Raw genomic sequence first — 19,430 nt, 5'->3', positions numbered from 1 at the left:
TGTGTCATAAAAAAGGCAAGGGCAACATAAACAAGAGCTTTAGAATAACTCAATTTAAAAACTACAAAATTCTAAGAAAAAAAGTAATTTCTCATGCAGTCAGACTCTTTGTAGGTTTCCTTGAATGCTATAAAAAATAAACTCCCTTTGTTCCATATGCCTGGTTTAATTTTCTTTATCTCTTACCAAACAGGAATTTTCACACTCTTCTAGGCATAGAGATATAACATGTCCTCAATTTGTACAACAAATAGATACTGGTAAGACCAGTATACTGTTTCACAGTCTTTGGAGTCTCAGTCCACCAGCTCAGACTGGGTGTCAGCATTAGGGATAAGAAGCTTTTCAATAAGCTTGTGTAGAATTCATAACCCCAACTGACCAACCCTGTTTGAAAGAAGCCAGATCCTCAAAAGTACCTATGGTTTTCTTAAAGATATGAGAAAATTATAGGCAAGACATTATGATACTAAGTAGAATACAACATATAGAGTCTACATTAATGTTGTTATCAATATCATTCCTTTATACCTAGAAGTAAATGGTGAACTAATGAAATTTGAGTCTAAGACTTTTGACGCAATACTTCCTTACTATTTCCTCTCATTCTAGATATGGTCAGTGTCTATACAGATTGAGGATATCACATCTCCTGGGAACTATGTTCTCTTCACAGTCCTTCATCAACATCTCCTTCTTCCAGCCACAGTCTTTCCTCATGACTGGCATCCCAGGGCTAGAGGCCATCCATGGCTGGATCTCCATCCCCTTCTCCTCCATGTACACTGTGGCACTCACTGGAAACTGCCTCATCCTCCTGGCTGTGAAGAGGACCCATAGCTTACACCAGCCCATGTACTACTTCCTGTCCATGCTGGCCCTAAGTGATGTGGGCCTCAGCTTGTCCACACTGCCTTCCACTCTGGGTGTGCTCTGGTTTGACTATCGATTCATTGGCTTCCATGCCTGTCTGATCCAGATGTTCTTTCTGCATTTCTTCTCTGTGGTAGAGTCTTCAGTACTCTTGGCCATGTCATTTGACCGCTTTGTGGCTATCTCCAACCCACTGCGCTATGCATCTGTCCTCACTAACAATGTCATCATCAGGATTGGTGCGGCCATTACGACCCGAGCTACTTTGTCCCTCTTACCACTTCCTTTCTTGTTGAAGCGACTAAACTACTGCCCTGGCAAGATCCTCCTGTCTCACTCATTCTGCTTCCATGCTGATGTCATGAAGCTGGCCTGTGCTGACATTACTGTCAACATCTTATATGGACTCTATGTGGTTCTATCCACAGTGGGTGTAGACTCTTTGCTTATTGTTATGTCCTATGCACTGATTCTTCACACAGTAATGGGGCTAGCCTCTCCCAGGGAGCGCGTTCGGACCCTCAACACATGTGTTTCCCATATCTTGGCAGTCTTGGTCTTTTACATTCCAGTCATAGGTGTGTCCATGATCCATCGCTTTGGTAAGCACCTGCCCCACATTGTTCATGCCCTTGTAGCATATGTGTACCTTGTAGTGCCTCCTGTGCTCAACCCCATCATCTACAGTGTCAAGTCCAAGCCCATCAGGGGGGCCATGTTCAGAGTGTTAAGTAGGAAAAGCCAAGGCTAATAAACTTAAAATATATCACAATTTGGGCAAAATAAAAGAAAGCCATAGGAAGCACTGGAAATCTCTAGTTACACTAAGATTGTGAAAAGACCACCTGCCTTATTCCTGTTACAAATCTGCTTATCATTTACTTTGAGGATTAAAGTGTGATAAATACATGAAACATTTTGTATTCTATTGCCCCTCCCCATGGAGATCCTTGCACCACCACCACCCAAGTCCTCCTTGTTATGTAGCCTCTATGGGTCTGTGGACTGTCACATTAGTTTATAGCTAATATCCACTTATAAGTGAGTACATACTATATCTTTCTGGGTCTGGGTTAGCTCACTCTGGATGAGTTTTTCTAGTTTCATCAACTTGCCTACAAATTTCATGATGTCATTACAGTAGCTACTAGTATGAATTACAGATAGAAGGTATGTTGGGTACATGCTTCAGACTGGAGTGAACCAGAAACTTTTCTGCAATCTAAAGTACTAACTCTGTCCCTAAAAGAAAAAAATTAACTGGTCAATGTAATTAATCCATTCATCAAGCATTATATATGAATGACTCCAAAGGGACTACAAGTATAAAGCAGATATACAATGGGGTTGAATAGAGGCATACACCTGTGATTCCAGCACTTAAGATGTGACTACAAGAGAATCATCAGTTCAAGGTCATTCTTAGCTACACAGTATGAGGACACCCTGGACTATATGAGATTCTCTCAAAAAAAATCACCAAAATGAATACACATACACAAATGTCCTCCAACTAGACACACACACACACACACACACACACACACACACACAAACTTATCATATGTCCAAGCAAAGCATGCATGCCAGTATACACCAAAACCTTGGAAAAATAAACACAAATGGTTTTTAGATTCTTTTAAGTAACAAACTGAAGATTTTTTATTATATTTTAATTTCTTTATATTTTCAGAATGTGATTTTTGTTTTCAGTGATCACATTTCACTTTGCAAGTAAGAAAAGCATATCTTTCTAATCCTTTTCATTTTCTTTCTCTCAACTGCAGTGTCAGATCCCTTCTGGGCAGTGGAAATGGACAAGTACCCACCCTCCCATCCTCTCCCACTCCTGCTCAGTTCAAAGTGACCAAATCTTGCACTGAGTACATTTCATGCTATTTCCTTTAGCCACCCCTCACCTTGGCCTAGTCAATTCTATCATATCCACAATTCTTATATTCTGGAGTATAGTCAAAGAAGTTGAATGTACAAGTGGGTCTCTGTGCTGCTAGCCATGGCCAGGAAATTCTCCCCTGCCCCTACTTTGCTGCCTGTCTCTCGTGTTCACCAACAACACACTGGATCTGACTATGGCTTTTCTGTGGGTGATGATCCTAATCCTTGATCAGTATACTCCATCTCCACTCCTACAATTCCCACAGTGGCCATCCCACTCCTGGAAATACTCTAGCGAGTGTGTAGGATTCCTAGGTAGACCTCAAGGCTATATTCATAGTATGTGCAATTGGCAGAAATGCAGTCGTTATTTCCCTCATTGCAACACAGCTTAAAGCCCTGGGTGTCTGTGGTGTTTGCTTATATATGTGATCCCCATTTTCTATAGACCTTCCTTTCCCCTAGTCTTACTTCCTGCTCAGTCACGTGACCTAATGGCCCTACTCAGTCTCATGTCTCTTGCTCTTGACTCTCTAGTCTGTGGTGACTATCCTCCTCTCTTTATACCACAAGCTGATGGATATTCTCAACTGCTTCTCTTAAAGCATCCCTCAGACACCCAGGGAATCTGCAACTATTCACACTGTTTCTCAAATAAATCTATCTGGGAACACTCCATTGGACAGGCACAGTGGTGATTGGGCTAGAACATAGAGCAATGTCTAGTGGCATGATTAAAGCCTTCTATTAATAGGAAGTTCCCCAAAGCAGCCCTAAGTAAGTGAAAATGCCTCCTCCAAAAACAACATAAGACTCTGGAGATTCCCATCTCAACATCTCACAAGTCTATCTAGCAATTCTTCTACATGACATAGGATTGGACATGAAAATTTCATTAGTTTCTTCTGTTTTTGAGCTTCCATGATTGTATGTAATTCACTGGTTCCCGGGAAATATCCGTTTCTCCATTGGTGCAATCAGGGTACAAATAAAAAGCTGATAAACTTAAATAGGTAAAAAAACATGTCTTCATAGCTGTGACAACTGTCATAACAAAGTGTGTCATTTCATCATATTGTAGACAAATGTAGTTTTTTCTGGCCTGGGACCCAAAAGAAAAACAATGATTTCTTTGGAAATTGTTTTGAAGAATAAATCCAGTTATAACTTCTTAGAAATCCAAAGTCATTGTGAATTCTGATGAGGAAATTGGAGTTTTAATCTATCTTATATAATTTTATTATAGTCTTGTGTTTATCTTCCTTTTGTCCTTCCTTTGATGAACATTTTTGATGTGTTGCTCCATCTATGAATGCTATGAACCATCATCAGTAAAATGAATTGACATTTGTTAGTGGTGATAAAATGGGAGATAATAACCTTCAAAACACAAGTGTTGGTCTTAACAATCATATAGAGAAAAAACAAAATGGAATCTGGTGTTGGAAAATGGAGATTGCAGGTTTTATTCTATTCCCATGGAAATTCCACAGCCAGTTTCATCTTTGAAAGATTCGAGCTGTGCTTTGATTAAGAAAGATTTGTTTTCTTAATACTGTCTTCCAGGATGCTAATAGTAAATTATGAATTAGAGAACTTTAAATGGAGGGAGGTTTCATCACAGATTCCTAGTGATCTGAAGTATGTGGGGTTGTGAGAAAAAGACGTAGAATGCGCTGCCGGATCTCCTTTGTCTTGACCCCATAGACAATGGGGTTGAGTACAGGAGGAATGAGCAGATAGGTGTTAGCCATAATGACAGGAAGGAGAGAGTCACGCCTCTTGCTAAAACGGTGAACCATTGATAATCCAATGAAAGGCACATAGAATATGAAAACAGCGCACACATGAGAGACACACGTGCCAAATGCTTTTGCCTGGGCTTCTCGTGTCAAGCCCAACACAGTCTTAAGGATGAGCAAATATGAGAAGGAGATGAGAAGTGAATCCAAGCCAATGGCAGAGATGATGACAATGAGGCCATAGATGACATTAACACGGATGTCAGCACAGGCCAGCTTCATGACATCTTGGTGTAGGCAATAGGAATGAGAAAGAATATTGGATTGACAGAAGGGTAGCCTTTTGATGAAGACAGGTAAGGGTGCCATTAGTGCAGCACCCCTGACCACAGCAGCCATGCCAATCTTGGCAACACGAGGCAATGTAAGCACAGTGGCATGGCGTAGAGGATGGCAGATGGCCACATACCGATCAAAGGCCATGGCCAGCAGCACTGTGGACTCCATGCCAGATAAGGAGTGGATGGCAAACATCTGTACCAGACAAGCATCAAACTGGATGGTAGTGGAATTGAACCAGAAAATGGCCATCATTTTTGGCATGGATGAGGTGGAAATGAGGATGTCTAGGCCAGAAAGCATGCAAAGAAAGATATACATGGGCTCGTGTAGGCTGTGCTCCGTCCTCACAATGTAGATGATTGTCAAGTTTCCTAGCACAGCAATAAGGTAGAGGGAGCACAATGGGAAAGCCAACCAGAACTGAGCCTCTTCTAACCCTGGGAGGCCTATTAAGATGAAGTACGTGGCACTGGATTCATTGCTGTTGATGCCCACCATAGTGAAGAAACTAAGATGTGGCCAGTACCAGGCAGGTTGAAGCTGAAATACAAAGACAAGTCATTGTCAGGTCCTCTAGAATCTCAATGCCATACAGCCCTTGATCTTACTGTCATATTCTCTAACAAAACTCTAATTCCATTGCTTATCCAAACTCTAAACCTACACTAAATTTCTTCTAACCATAACTCAAGTACAAGATGAAAATTCACTTAATTCTTCTTGCTAATCTTATGTATATAGTAAGTGAAATAATAAGACAACATTCTGATATTATTAATCACTTAGTTCTCAAATTAAAAACAAATTACATCCTATGTGGTATCTTATACTCCCTATGCTTAATATTGATCATGTTAATCATATAAGCCATTTTCAGATCCTAGAAAATGAAACTATGGATGGAGAAATACTAAATTAAAATTTTTAATATTTACTGTAATTACAGCCAATTTCATCAGTCCATTCAAAGGTGATTCTCATGCAAATGCATCAATGGGAGTAGTAAGATAAGCTGACATTGAAACCTAACTTGATCACTAATCTAATGGTCTAATTTTAGTCGTAATCCTAACTTTAACATTAGCCCAATACAGAGAAGATATTTCAATATTAATTTAATAGCATCTATTTTATTGTGATAAAACCTATTCCAATAAAAGCATGACTGATTTTATCCTGAAACGAGAAGTCTGAATTTCCATTTTTCCCAGCTATCTAATCAAGAGTTTACACTCCCCTACACAGCTCATATCAGGAAAAGAGTGACAGCTTCAGTGGATCCATCGCTGTCCCATCTAGATCCCATTTACAATGCCAAGCACCGAAAGAGTTTTTAAACAACGTAGCCTTACAGCCACCACGCCAGCACTGTGACGTAACTTCGGAATCTCTCAAGGATGCTGATGCCGGTCTCCAGTGGAGACGGATCCATGCTCAGCCTCCTTCGTCTGCCCTGTCCTGCACTGCTGCCTCGTGCTTCTCATGGGAGCATCCTTTCAGTGCGGACATCTCCCCTTAGCCATGCTTTCACCACGGGTTATTTTATTCCAATCAACTGTATTCACCTGAAGTCTGAAACCATTAAATAGAAATTCAAAAAACAGCCGGGCGGTGGTGGTGCACGCCTTTAATCCCAGCACTCGGGAGGCAGAGGCAGGCGGATCTCGGTGAGTTCAAGGCCAGCCTGGGCTACCAAGTGAGTCCCAGGAAAGGAGCAAAGCTACACAGAGAAACCCTGTCTTGAAATACCAAAAAGAAAAAAGAAAAAGAAATTCAAAAAACAAACAGTTCACATACTTTAAACTGTATGTCACACTGGGTGGGTGGGTAAAATGTAGCTTCTAACTCTGCACTACCTGAGATGTAAATTAGCCTTTTACTTAGTCTAGCCACACTGATAGCTTCTGATAGTCACCCAGTAGCTTCTTTAGTTAGCAGATAGATCTACTGTCAACCTATTACAGTGTTTGTTTTCAAGATATGCTTATTTTATTTAGTAGTTCCCCCAAAGCACAATATTTTTTCAATTAATTTCAATCCATGGTTGGTTGAATCTGCAGATGCAGAATCTACAGATAGTGGGGTCTGATTAAATATATGTGCATATATAGGTGTGTGGTCATGTGAATTCATATACATACATATAAACATATGTTTGGCCTATGAGAACTGGGATGGGGGCTTTTATAATAAAGTTTGATTCAATCTGTTAGAAGGAAAAAAGTTAAAGCAAAGAACTGTAGTTAATCTACTTCAGGCAAGCAGGCGAAGTCACCAATACCGCTCACTCTTCTGAATTGCATTTGTAGTGGCATAGCTCCCTGCTTCTTAAAACTGCTCCTTCTCCTGCCTGATGCTCCTCATCTCTCTCCGTTCACCAGTTCCTGTTATCCCGTCTCCATCTTCACCCTCCTCGGCTTCATTCTCAGCAATACCTTTAAATGACAACGCTATACAAAATTTTCTTTGGTGTTCTTTGTCTATATTCTCTTCCCAGACTATCCCAATCTCTTTAATAGTAAATCTACCTTTCTACCTATAAACTCTTGACCCCAAAATACATTGATACTCTTTCTGGAGCCCAGTCATATGATTCTAAAAGAGACTACCTGGCTGTCTCTCACGCACATAAGTTCTTCTTGTCCATAGACTAAAATCTCAGTGTCAATACCATGTCATTATCAAGACACTGAGCTTCAGAATCTGTCCTGCATAAATCCCAGTTGGGAGCAGTGTTAACTAGGGCAAATCATTTATTACTTCTATGTCTCTGTTGCCTCATTGCCAAAATGATATTAATACCAGCTCCTGCCTAACAAGACCGCTGTGAAGATGAAATGAGATGATGACTGCTAAGTGTTTAAACTATACCTCACATACAGTGTGTACAAAATTGTAATGTTTCTTTTTGCCTTGATGTTGATCACTAGTCATACAAGCTAGATGCCATGGAGCTAGCTGCCATGTCTGGTGTAAGCATCCCCGCCTGCACACCACAGTACTGATCAGATGGTATCAGGCCATTGCCTGTGCTACCCAGGGAAGGGCTGGAGGCATGCTTGTCTAACATGCAGGAAACCCTGGATTTGATCCCATGTGTGATCTTCATGCCCTCACTTATTTTTTTCTCTCTTATGTTACTTTTCCTAAGATCCTTTCCCTGGATAATTGACCATTTCCTGTTCTGCATTCCCAAGTAATTGTGTTTGGGTCTCCTTTTATGCATTGACTCTCCTGATTATAAGAACTACTTATTTTTCCCCTAATCATAAATTCCTTAACACAAGAACACGACTCCATTTAGTAATTAGCATCAAATTATGCTCATTCAAAATGAAATAAGTTTTACTAATAGCAGAATCCCTTGGTGAGCATCTGATGAAGATCACACAGGCAGGGGGTAGGTAGAACTGTCAGATACCTGAACTTTAGAAACTGCAGAGGCAGAAAAGAAACACAAAGTCAGTACAGTGTAGTCCTAAAGGGAAAGACAGAAATCGTTAGGGACAACAAAACAGGCAGGGATCCAAAGGGCATGTAAGAAAATGCAAGAAGAAGGAGGAGCAGGAAGAGCAGGAGGAGAAGGAAGGGAGGGAGGGAGGAAGGGAGGGAGGGAGGGAGGGAGGGAGGGAGGAAGGAAGGAAGGAAGGAAGGAAGGAAGGAAGGAAGGAAGGAAGGAAGGAAGGAAGGAAGGAAGGAAGAGAGTGAGACAGAGACAGAGAAAGAGAGGGGGAGACAAAAAGAGAAGGAAAGAAGCACAAAGCAATGTCTTGGCTTTGATAAGTACAAAGAGGATATATGCAGCACCATCTTCATCTGAAGACAGACATCACCTAGGATTCTTCACCTGGAGGCATTAACCAGAAGAGACTCCAGCACTCCAGAGGGCCAGCTAGCTATCCATGCCATCCAGCAGTTCGCATGAACAGACATGGGAAACTTGGCATATTGCTAAGATTAAAATATACTGCACTAGGAAGCAACCTGGGAAAAGCCATGGGTCCAAGTGTGAAATTTTATGGCCTCTGTGAGCAGACTGGGGCTGTCAGTAGGATCCTTTGGGGTAGAAACATCAGTCTTGGCCTCAACTCTTGGGGTAGTAAATTATTTATTTTTATTATTATTATTATTATTATTATTATTATTATCTCAGATAATAACAACTTCATAGGGCTACTGTGAATTTATCAGCTGTGTCAAAATGCATTATAAAACTATCAAAGAGCACATAACATGAAAATATATAAAATGAAAATTTATTTTTTCCAGTTTGCCTTAATCTTCACTCAATGAAGAATGTATTCATTCTATGCATACACCCATATACATATGTATAAATATACTCAGTTTCTCAAGGTGGCAAGAATGGACCCTGGTATAGAGGTGTCCGAAATGAAAAGGGAAGAGTCAGCCATCCTGGAAGGAAGGTACCTTGGCAGCACAAAACAAGATCTGGACCTCAGAATCTGTGGAGATGAGAAATGAAGGGATGGAAAGGGGCCCAGACAGCCCAGGTATCACCCTTCAGATGGCACAGCCCTGCCAGTCTCCTACAGCTCTCCAAAAGATAACAAAAGGGACAACTTCAGAAGGCCCTGTGGACCCAGTACTGGTTCACAATTACAAGCACTCATACTCTCTCAAGAGATGGTTGGGAGCTTCCATGCAAGTTGGAACAAAATCATTCTGTTTTGAAAATGGAAGAAAACCAAGGAAAAATAAACAAAGAAATTTGCACTCACTCCCTCTCTCTCTCCCTCTCTCTCTCCCTCTCTCACTCCCTCTCTCCCTCCCTCTGTCTCTCCCTCTCTCTCTCCCTCTCTCTCTCCCTCTCTCTCTCCCTCTCTCTCTCTCCTTCTCTCCTTCTCTCCCTCCCTCTGTCTCTCCCTCTCTCTCTCCCTCTCTCTCTCCCTCTCTCTCTCCCTCTCTCTCTCCCTCTCTCTCTCTCCTTCTCTCCTTCTCTCCCTCCCTCTCTCACTCACTCACTCTCACACACCATCCTAATCCCAAAGGAGTAACCCTGTTCTTAATTTTTCCCTAGAATGTCAAATTAGCTTAGTGAGTCCTAGGAGTGTTTCTCTGGGAACTATTTGGGCATCTTAGCCTTTTCTCAGGAAGAGAGCAGCAGACCCCACATGTACAGAGTTTAAATGCACTTCAGGGTCTCAGCCCTTCTCCTGGCCTTCAAAGCACTCCCTCCAATACCAGCTCAGTGCTTCTCACCAGCCCACCCCGCTTTCTTCACCAGAGCTGCAGCAACTCTTCGAGACCCATGGGAAAGTTGGAAGAAGGAAAACAAGGGCTCTGTGGCCTCTCTTCTGACCCGAGAACAATGAGGCGCTCTCCCAGCCCTGACTTGCTGTTTTGTGATATTAATAGAGCTTACTGAATGCCTACAAAATACCAGGCATATAAATATTATCTCTCGACTGAGAATAGTTCTTCAGGATAGATGGAGTTCTCTGAATCCTTTACTTATGACAGATGAGAAAACTACGGCTCCAAGAGGTTAAATGACATTTCTGGGGCCTAACAATCAATGAGTACAGTAGAAACGGCTGAGGCTACCTCCTATTCTCTTATCTTGGGCTATCCTTGGTTGCACTACACCTTTTAGAAGCTGTTAAAATCTGGCCAAAGGTAAGGCAAGATGAGGGTCTGACAAATAGGACACTTGCCCAGGTATAATCTTAGGCAAGAGTGTAAGAGAATAATAAAGAGAACTCTCCTAGATGAGGCTATGGGTCACTCTTCTCTTCCAGGCCTAATCCCCTGACTGTACCATGGTCGGGCCCCACAGTAGAGAAGTGAAGAAGAAGGCTTCTGTTCTCTACTGACTATTTCCTAGTCTAACCAGAGCCTTTCACCAACTTGTCAGACAAGCAGTGATAACCATTTGACAGGTGGCAGTGTAAAGAATAAAGCCCTAAGTGACCAACCTATACGCTTCCAATATGCCAAACCTATCCTGTGCTCACAGTCTCCTTAATAATAGATGCTTCGTAGGAACAATTTCCATATTATACCTAAGGGAGGCAAAATGAAGGGCCTGAGTCCAGGAGCCTCTTTAGGGATCAGAACACCTAAGCAGGTTTCCATACTTAGGGAAATTGGGAAAGGAGGTGGGGCAAGAAGGAATGAGGATGGGATTTGTGGTCTTTGTCCTTATCTGGGGTAAAAATGGAGTGTCTCTTACCCAGAACAATGATGTGAGGCCCTCTACTTCCAGCCTTTGTTAGAATGTTTGGAAGAGAGTGTTCTTAAAGTGGAGCCCAAATGAGGTGGGAGCCTCTGGCTTCTACTTCCAGGCCGAGAGAGGTAGGGTGGCCTCATGGACAATAACCTGGGGCTGCAGCCTGGAGGAGCCTTGACGCTTGAGGAGGCTGAGCTTTTCTCAGCACTTTGTATGAATAGTTTCCCCAGAACCAAATTTAACCAAATTATCAATACCCATTGTGCCCTAAAACCTGCTTACATTTGGCAAAGCAAGTGAACCTTGAAGGATGTTGGTCATTCTTGACTTTAATTCCCAAGATAATTCTTGAAAGATGGAATTTCCAAGAATTAGAGTGAAGTTTTCATCCTATCCCACTCACTTAAGTCAGTCTGGTCCCCTAGAGTCACCCTAGAAAGAGCACCCAGGGCTCAGGTCCTTACTCCTCCACTTCCTGCGTAGGGCCAGGTTAGTGCTCTACAAACTGGCAATGCTGGGGGTGGTTATTGGTAGCCTGTGCAGCTGGTCTGGCATGTGACTGCTGCCGGCAGGTGTGGAGTGCCATAAACGCCCGATGGAGGACTTTGCTCAATGCACTCATTTTTATCCAAGTTACTGCCTGGCTGGCTCCTGTCTGCCAAGCTCTGAATTAAGCACCAGACAAACATGTTGTCCTCACAGTGTATTGTGATGCCTGTGAGGGCAAGGCTGAGCTGAAGCCTCTCAGAAGCAAAGATAACAGTAGCTCGCCACAAGGTCTTTGGGCTCAGAGGGTTCCTTCCCTACCATGCTGTTGCCAAGTGAAGGTTTGCAGGACCAGTTGCTGTTCATCAGGGGATTCAGTGAGGTGAGTAGACAGAAAGATTCAGTTAGACAGGTCGTGTCACACTGGCTATCAATCGGTGGGTTAACAGACAATGTCACAGCTTTCTTGCAAGCCTGTACACTGAGCTGGGAATGGCAAAAAGTAATGACACAGATAAGAAAATTGCAAGCAAAGGTAAGTGCACTAAAGATGAGTTGGAGTGGTAAAATATAGATGTGGTCCACACAGGGGTCAGAGGAGATGACATCTTAAGAGATGACAAACAAGCTAAGCAGCCTGTGGTAAGAATCGGCCAGCCATTCTAAGACCTAAGGGAAGAACGTTTTAGGCTTGGGAGACCACAAGAGGAACAGATCTTAAGGCAAGAATGAGCCTATGAGTTCGTGAGCAGAAAGCTCAAAGATGGGGCTAAGGGCCAGGTCATGTAGCACTATATTGACTATGCCCAAGAACTTTGCCATAAACAACAGATTTGTGCCTGTGTGTGTGTGTGTGTGTGTGTGTGTGTGTGTGTGTGTGTGTGTGTGTTTTAAGTGCATTTTGTCAAAGGCAAAGGCCCAAAGTGAGAGAGAATAAACCTCATTTAGAAAGTTACAATGGTTTGGGTGCATCTAAAGGCACAGAACACAAGGCAAGGGAGTTGGCTCTATAGACATTAAGCTACTTTTTAAATGAGCTAAAGACTTGACCTCAGTCCTAGGATTGAGTCGAGATCTGAGTCAAGCTCAGAACGGCAGCCTTGGCAAGAGGACCAATCATACTCTTGATAGAATGTTGATTGAGCCCTGACTCCACCCAGAACACCCCAACAAAACCATAGCTGTAGTCTGACCTCCCATCAGAGACAGGCTTCAACCACAGTAATAACCTAGGCCATCTATGTCCATACACTGAAACTCAATCCAATCCCAATCTACCCCAGTCCAACTCAAACCTAATGTATTCCTGTCTCCATTCACATCAGCTCATGTTCTCTGCCAGCCTCTTCTTAGTCCCCAGTAAACCAGTCACTGGAAAACAGACACTTGAAAACTACTTTTAAACAACATTTAACATCCTCACTCCTTTCCCCACATTATACTGATTGCCTGTCCTTCGGGTGAGAGGCTTCCTCCATACCACCAACACCACCCAGTGTGACATCTGGTTCTTCACAGCCAGGCTTCTCGTCCTTTCAAGAGATGTCATGGAAGGTCCTCAGCTACAAGTAACCCTAACCCAATGCATGCCTGCTATACTCACCTCAGCTGTGCTGAGAGATCCTGTGTCCCCTTTCCCCCAGCACTCTTTCTGAGGGAGACGTGGCAGGCTGCAAAAAGCCCAGCCCCTTCAGTCTCCACCTCCTTCTGTGGTCCACTCAGGGCTCTTTATTCTTGGTTTCCCGCCTCCCTCTTTCTGCTCCTCCTTGTTGGGAGTGCAGGCTGTGTCCATGGAGTCCACCAGCAGATATGCCCCACCAGCCTACTACGGTTCTGGTTCACTTCTAAGCTTCCATGCCCTAAAAGGATAAGCCCAAGCAGTGGGGAAGGGAGGAGAGGCATTAGATAGATGGTCTCTAGAGTCCTTTGAAAATAGACCTCTGCCAGCTGGGATATTTAGACCAATCCCAAATGTACAGCTGAGAGTAAGAAAAGGCCAGAAGAAACTCATTTTGCACCTGTGCTGTGTGTGAGGTTCTTTCACGGTTTCTTCACAAAGCCATCAAAGAGCCAGGGGAAAGACAAAGTTCATTTTCAGAGACTCCACAACTGAGAGAGCCTGTCTCCTCCCTAAAGTACGTACTTTATCCCCCAACTTTCCTTTTGCAGATGTTGATAGGTCCTTGTTGAGCATGGGACCCAGTGGTTCCATCCTCTTAAGACCTCATTCTCTCTCAGCTCTGGCTTCTATGGCCAGCTAACACAAAACATGGTCCCCGGGGATAACGCCCTGCCTTCTACTCCATGGTGTACTGAATGAAATCCAGGCCAAGGAAAGAGAAGGTAATGCAGTTTCTTTAACCCTCTCTCTACTCCTGACCAGCCACATAAGATCATGGGTTTCTTTTAAGGGTAAAAAGAGTAAGAGAACAAAGTTAGAGAATAATTTCCATGTGAAACTAAGTGACCTAACTTTTGAAATAACTTGAAACTACATTTGTACTTGAACAAATGTGATTCTAATTGGTTTTTCACTTTATTTCACTATTCAGTCTACAATTAGAAGTTTTACATCAAAGCACAGGGCACATTAACCCATGCTATACAAAAATAGACAATGCCAAGCCTAATCATTATAACTCACATCAAAACTACTAAATACAAGAGCTTTTGGTACCTGCAGAACTCTCAACCTGGTGCTCTGCCACTACCCTAGAGCCACTGCGGCTGCTTCCATTAGCCCATAGGGCATGGCGCGCGCGCGCGCGCGCACGCGCGCGCGCACACACACACACACAATATTTCCATCTAAGATGGGGCAGCATGAAGTAATAACCATGTGAAACAGTGAGAAAGTGAGCAGTGGTATGTGCCACGCTGGACTCAGGCCATGGGGGCAGCACAACATGAGACAAAATAAACAGCTGAGATAATATCTGCAGCTTCTAGTTCATTGCCTCCTTTCCATGCTGCAGCGTGGGAAAGGGAATCCAGGCAGAGTCTAGAGGTTTCCCTCAGTTGTGAAGTTGGACTGGGGGTTCAGGATGCCCAAGTCAGTCAAAATGCAAAGGCAAAGTATTAGAGACGGACAAATCTGCCCCAAAGACAACCCTTGAGGGCAGAGAGTCTTCCTCAAGAATTCAGCAGAGTACTAATTATATGAGCAAGTTAACTAAAACTACGGGGAGAACCATTTAAAAAGTTAGAAATAACACTGTACAGTGATCACGCTGGACAAAGACTGGTGGCTCCCTGACCATCAGACTGGAGGGTTTCACAGTTCGCCTCTTTATTGGGGGTACAGAAGCCCACACCTCAATATGAGCAAGTTCTGATTGGCAAACCTTCAAAGCATAACCCCATACATGATCAAACTAGTTCCACGTTATTAAGAGGCCTCCTGGGAACAAAGCTTAAGAGTGTCTCTGGTAAGGAGACATCATGGAAGAAGAGGCAGAAAGATTGGAAGAGCCGGAGGATGAGGAGGGCTGTGAACAGCTGTCTTCCAGCTGTTCCAGTAGAGAATATGCGGCAGCTATGGCTATTCACAAAAGCTCTGCACAAATAAAAGTAAATTAACAAAACTTTAAAAAACCATGGAAGTAGGAGGAGAAGTAGTTGGGAAGAAGGAGCCTGTGGGAGTGAAAGGAGATAAGAGAGGGTGATGGGGATGAAGATCATCACAATATGTTGTACACATGCACAAAATTGACAAAAGGGAAAATTAACAAGCAGAAAAAGATGTGTCGTGACTAGAGTAGTCATAAGAAGGCCAAAGTGGCTTTACTCCCATTAGACAACACATATGTCATAGCAAAACAAACCTCCACAAACTCAACAGTGATAAACATACAGAAAGAAAGAAATCTAGAAGTGTGGTCAAATGTTTCAATAATCCACTCAAGAACTGATTAACATAATCCTGCCACAGCCAGGGTCTGTGTTGATAACCATGGCTTCCGTTACCAGAGAAGGCCGTGGGGATACCTGGGGTCTGGGCCACCACCTAGGGCCATGTTAGTGTCTGAGGGCCACCCTGCAGCTGGGGCAAACCCAAGGCCATGGTGACATCTGGGTCTGTGGCCCCAACACAGCTGGAGTCTATGTTGATGCCCATAGCCCATGTTGCCATCAAAGGTCACAAGGATGCCTGGTTTCTGAGTTATCACCTGTGGCCATGTTGGGACGGGCATGAGTGGCAGGTCACTGCCTAGCCCATGCTGATCTGGGTGGCCTGTGCTGCCACTTGGGTCCATGGAGTCATCCAGGTCCAAGCTGCTGCTGAGGGCCATATCTGGGTCCATGGTCCTATCACAGACACGGTCTACATTGATGTCCATGGCTACTGTTACCATGAAGGCTGTGTAGATGCCCGGGACCTGGGTTGACACCTGAGGCCATGTTGATGCCAGAGGATCATGCTGTCACTAGGGCCATTTAGATCTGAGTGTCCTGCACTGCCACCCAGGGCTATAGTAATGTCCCAACCCAAGCTGCCACTGATGGCCATATCTGGGTCCATGGCTCTACCACAGCCAGGGTCTATGCTGATGTCCCTGGCTCCTGTTACCATTGAAGACTATGCAGATACCTGGGGCCACATTGATGTCCTAGGGCCACCCTGCAGCCAGGGCAATGCCAATCTAAGTGGCCTGTGCTGCCATCCAGGCCATGGTGATACCCAGGCCCAAGCTGCCTCTAATGGCCATGTCTGGGTGCATGGTTCTGATGTAGCTGGGGTCTGTGTTGATGTTTGTTTCCTGTGTTACCACAGAGGTCCATGAGAACCAATGGTGTTGAACCATGTGTTTAGTACAAGGGCCATGCTGAGCTGGTCCCGCCCCTCACTGGCCTGGGATTCTGGACCTCATGACCCCAGCATGGGAGAGCTGGCCCTGACCCTTATAGATGAGCTGGCCCCGCACTTGAGAAGGTGGGCTCCACCTCCTGATGGGGGTGGTCCCAGCATCCTGGAAGGACCAACTCAGCTACCTTCCTGGCACACATCCAGGGCTTTAAGATGGCACTCCCCCGCATCTACCCCATCTATAACTTGCTGAAACACGTGAAGGGACTGATCCTGTGGAACCATAGCCTCAGGATCTCTATGACTCAGGGCAAAGCAGGATATCCAAGAGGAGATTCGGTGGGGGTCCAGTATTGACGGCGTACCAGAAGCCAGGGGTCTTGAACCTGACCAAAAACATATTATACAATGAACATCTGCAAGTAAAGCTATTTGGACAAAAGTGTCTACTGCATGACACACAGCAGCTCCCAACGCCACTAAGACGAATGAAGATGCAGAAAGGATGGCAAGGCAGGAAAGATGGAGGAACAAAGTGTTTCTTTTGTTTGCTTTTTTGTTTGTTTTTGTTTTGGGGGGTGTTTATCTCTTTTTAATTATTATTATGTGTATTATTATGTTTTTATTCACTTTTATTTCATTTTATTACTGTTTTTTAAGTTTTCCTTTGGGGGAGGATGCTACAAGGGTGAAGGACAGATATGGAGGGACTGGGAACTTGGTGGAATTGGGGTGCATGATGTGAAATTCCCAAAAAAATCAATAAAAAAATACATTAAAAAAAGAATTGATTAAGACATACTTAATAATAAAAGAGTGACTATTTTCCCATTAAGATGGTATAGGAAGTTCATACTGCTCTTGTACCTACACAAATGACACCATTTTGGAAATCATTTGGAAAGCAAAAAATAAAACTGACTTCATTCACAGACAACATGATCATCCATGAAGAAATTTTGGCAAAATTTGTCAAGAAAGTTTATGAATAAATATATATATTATATATTATATATTTATACATATATAAAATTATATGTATAATTTTATTTTATATTTTATATATTTATATATTATATTTTATATATAAATATATTTTATATTTATATATATATAATTTGGGAATAGTAACTTTTAAGTTTCAAGATTAATAAAGATAAATCATAGTTCTCTGTACTAATGATGTATAAGTTTTCATTTTAATTGAATAGACAATACCACTTATATTAGGATCAAAACTATAAAATATTTAGAGATAACTCTGGTAAAATACTTTAAGTACTGAATGGAATCTATGATCTTTTCTGAAAGAAGTTAAAAGAAGTTTTAAAAAGAGGAAAACATCCTGTTGGTAAGTTGGAAGACTCAATCACACTAATTCTCTCAAACTGGATCAATAGTTTCAATGAAGCCCAAAACAAAATTTCAAAAGAATTTTGTTCTACTTTATAATTATGCTGCTATAAATTTTAAATTGCTGATAAAATTTACATGGAAATAAAAACTGATCAACTTTGAAAATCTGAAGCAAAGTTGAAGTATTCAAATATTTAATTTTCTATAGATTTCTCACAATGCTATACCAATCAAAACAATGTGATCTTGGTATAAACATAGACAAATATGTCATTAAGCAGAATAGTCTAGAGTTGGACATATATATGTGCAGATAATCAATTTTTTGCAAAGGCAGCATAATTGGACATAGTAACACAATGGTAGGATAGTTATATATAGTTATTCATAGATAAGCCAGTGTTGATTAGATCAGGTGTCATTATGGGAATAAGTTAACTTTGATTTGTATTTCACACTGTACATTCAAACAACTCAAAATGGATCTAGAACTAAATGTAAAACTTAAGACTGTAAAGCTTCTACAGAAAAGCGGTTTATGTGACTTCCAGTTTGCAAATGAGTTTTTAGATGCAACCACAAAAGGAATAGAACTCTACAAAATCAAATTTCATCAAAATAAAAACTTCTAACTTTTGAAATATGTGGAAGCAAGCACAAGGTAAGTCACACAGTGGAGGAGGATGCAAAGTGTATATCTGACAAAAATATTTGTATGCAAAGCATATTTGATACTCTTAGCTTGGCTGCTGAGATGGTTCAGTAGATAAAGGGGTTCTCAAGGAACATATTGCTTGTCTTCCAAACAAGAGATTTTTGACATGGGATAACTATCCAATGATTCTTCCAGCATGGAGCACACACTGCAGATCATTTCTCTACCATTACTCCTCCTTTGGACCCTTTACTGTGTATTAATCTAACAGTCAGGTCTGCAGTGCAAGTGTGTAACATTGGAAGGAGGTGTGTAGAATTGAGCCACAAATGTGTGATAAGAAGTCATAAGCCTGTCAGAGCCTTGATTTCCTCATCTGTGAAATGGAAAAAAAGCAATACCTAAAATATAATGCTGCTATACTATAGCTCATAACTTGACCATTACTAGTTGGAGAAAGCACTTTAGAAATTTCATAGGATAATACAAGAACAGTCGAGGAATACAGTTAGAGAAAGAAGTACGAGGTGAGATTGGATAAGGGAACAAGAGTAAATTTTTATTTAAAATAAAACAACAAAATGCACTCTCCCTCTTCATATCACTAAGCAGCTGAGCCACATAGTCACAGAGCTCATTGTTGCCAGGTCTAGAAGTATGGAGCTAGACAAGGCCTGAGTCCTGCCATTACAGGGGACAGGAGAGTCTCATAGGAGCATTTAAATATTTATGGTAGAGAATAAGCAGAAAGTTGCTATATAACTCCATGAGATCTGTACCAGAGGAATAAGCATCCAGATGGATTATAGCAGTTGGTACTTCATGATAGAGGAAAGCACAGAGACCATGGGAATTTAACGGAAGTACTTTGTCTAGGCAAATCTCCCAGCAAAGCCACAATGACTCTCATCACCACCAGTCATACAATCAAGGAGATTTAGAGAATTCAGAGATTCCCAAGCTCTCCTAAGCAGAAAACCAAGTAGTAATAATTTAATCTAGACAAGGGAGCAGCCTTCAGACCTAGCATGGAACTTGGTTATGAAAACTGGGAACTGATGTGCTTAGAAACCTATCTTC

General features: G+C 42.3%; 2 protein-coding genes across 3 annotated transcripts; one reads left to right on the top strand and one right to left on the bottom strand.

Annotated features, from left to right (window-relative positions):
• The first annotated feature begins 625 nt into the window (after positions 1 to 625).
• Positions 626 to 1,624, top strand: LOC102926572 (olfactory receptor 51I2-like). Its single transcript, XM_006993333.3, has one exon. It carries the CDS (start codon positions 662 to 664, stop codon positions 1,622 to 1,624), a length of 963 nt encoding a protein of 320 aa, XP_006993395.2. The 5' UTR covers positions 626 to 661.
• Positions 1,625 to 2,514: 890 nt separating this feature from the next.
• Positions 2,515 to 13,203, bottom strand: LOC102926262 (olfactory receptor 51E1). 2 transcript variants are annotated; one of them, XM_015986797.3, is made up of 2 exons: positions 13,136 to 13,203; positions 2,515 to 5,393 (listed from the first exon to the last, which is right to left on the bottom strand). In XM_015986797.3, exon 2 carries the CDS (start codon positions 5,349 to 5,351, stop codon positions 4,398 to 4,400), a length of 954 nt encoding a protein of 317 aa, XP_015842283.1. In that variant the 5' UTR covers positions 5,352 to 5,393; positions 13,136 to 13,203; the 3' UTR covers positions 2,515 to 4,397. The 2 variants fall into 2 exon arrangements, with proteins under 2 accessions (XP_015842283.1, XP_042136943.1); XM_042281009.2 differs by lacking the exon at positions 13,136 to 13,203 and adding an exon at positions 6,095 to 6,176.
• Between the last annotated feature and the right edge of the window lie 6,227 nt (positions 13,204 to 19,430).

Source organism: Peromyscus maniculatus, chromosome 1 (assembly GCF_049852395.1).
Source record: "Peromyscus maniculatus bairdii isolate BWxNUB_F1_BW_parent chromosome 1, HU_Pman_BW_mat_3.1, whole genome shotgun sequence".
Lineage (NCBI taxonomy): Eukaryota > Metazoa > Chordata > Mammalia > Rodentia > Cricetidae > Peromyscus > Peromyscus maniculatus.
Note: the sequence above shows the minus strand (reverse complement) of the source record. Positions and strands in the feature narration are given on the sequence as shown.

What these genes read in the sequence shown, in the direction of transcription:
- LOC102926572 (XM_006993333.3), top strand. Translation starts at nt 662, where the DNA reads ATGTTCTCTTCACAGTCCTTCATCAACATCTCCTTCTTCCAGCCACAG.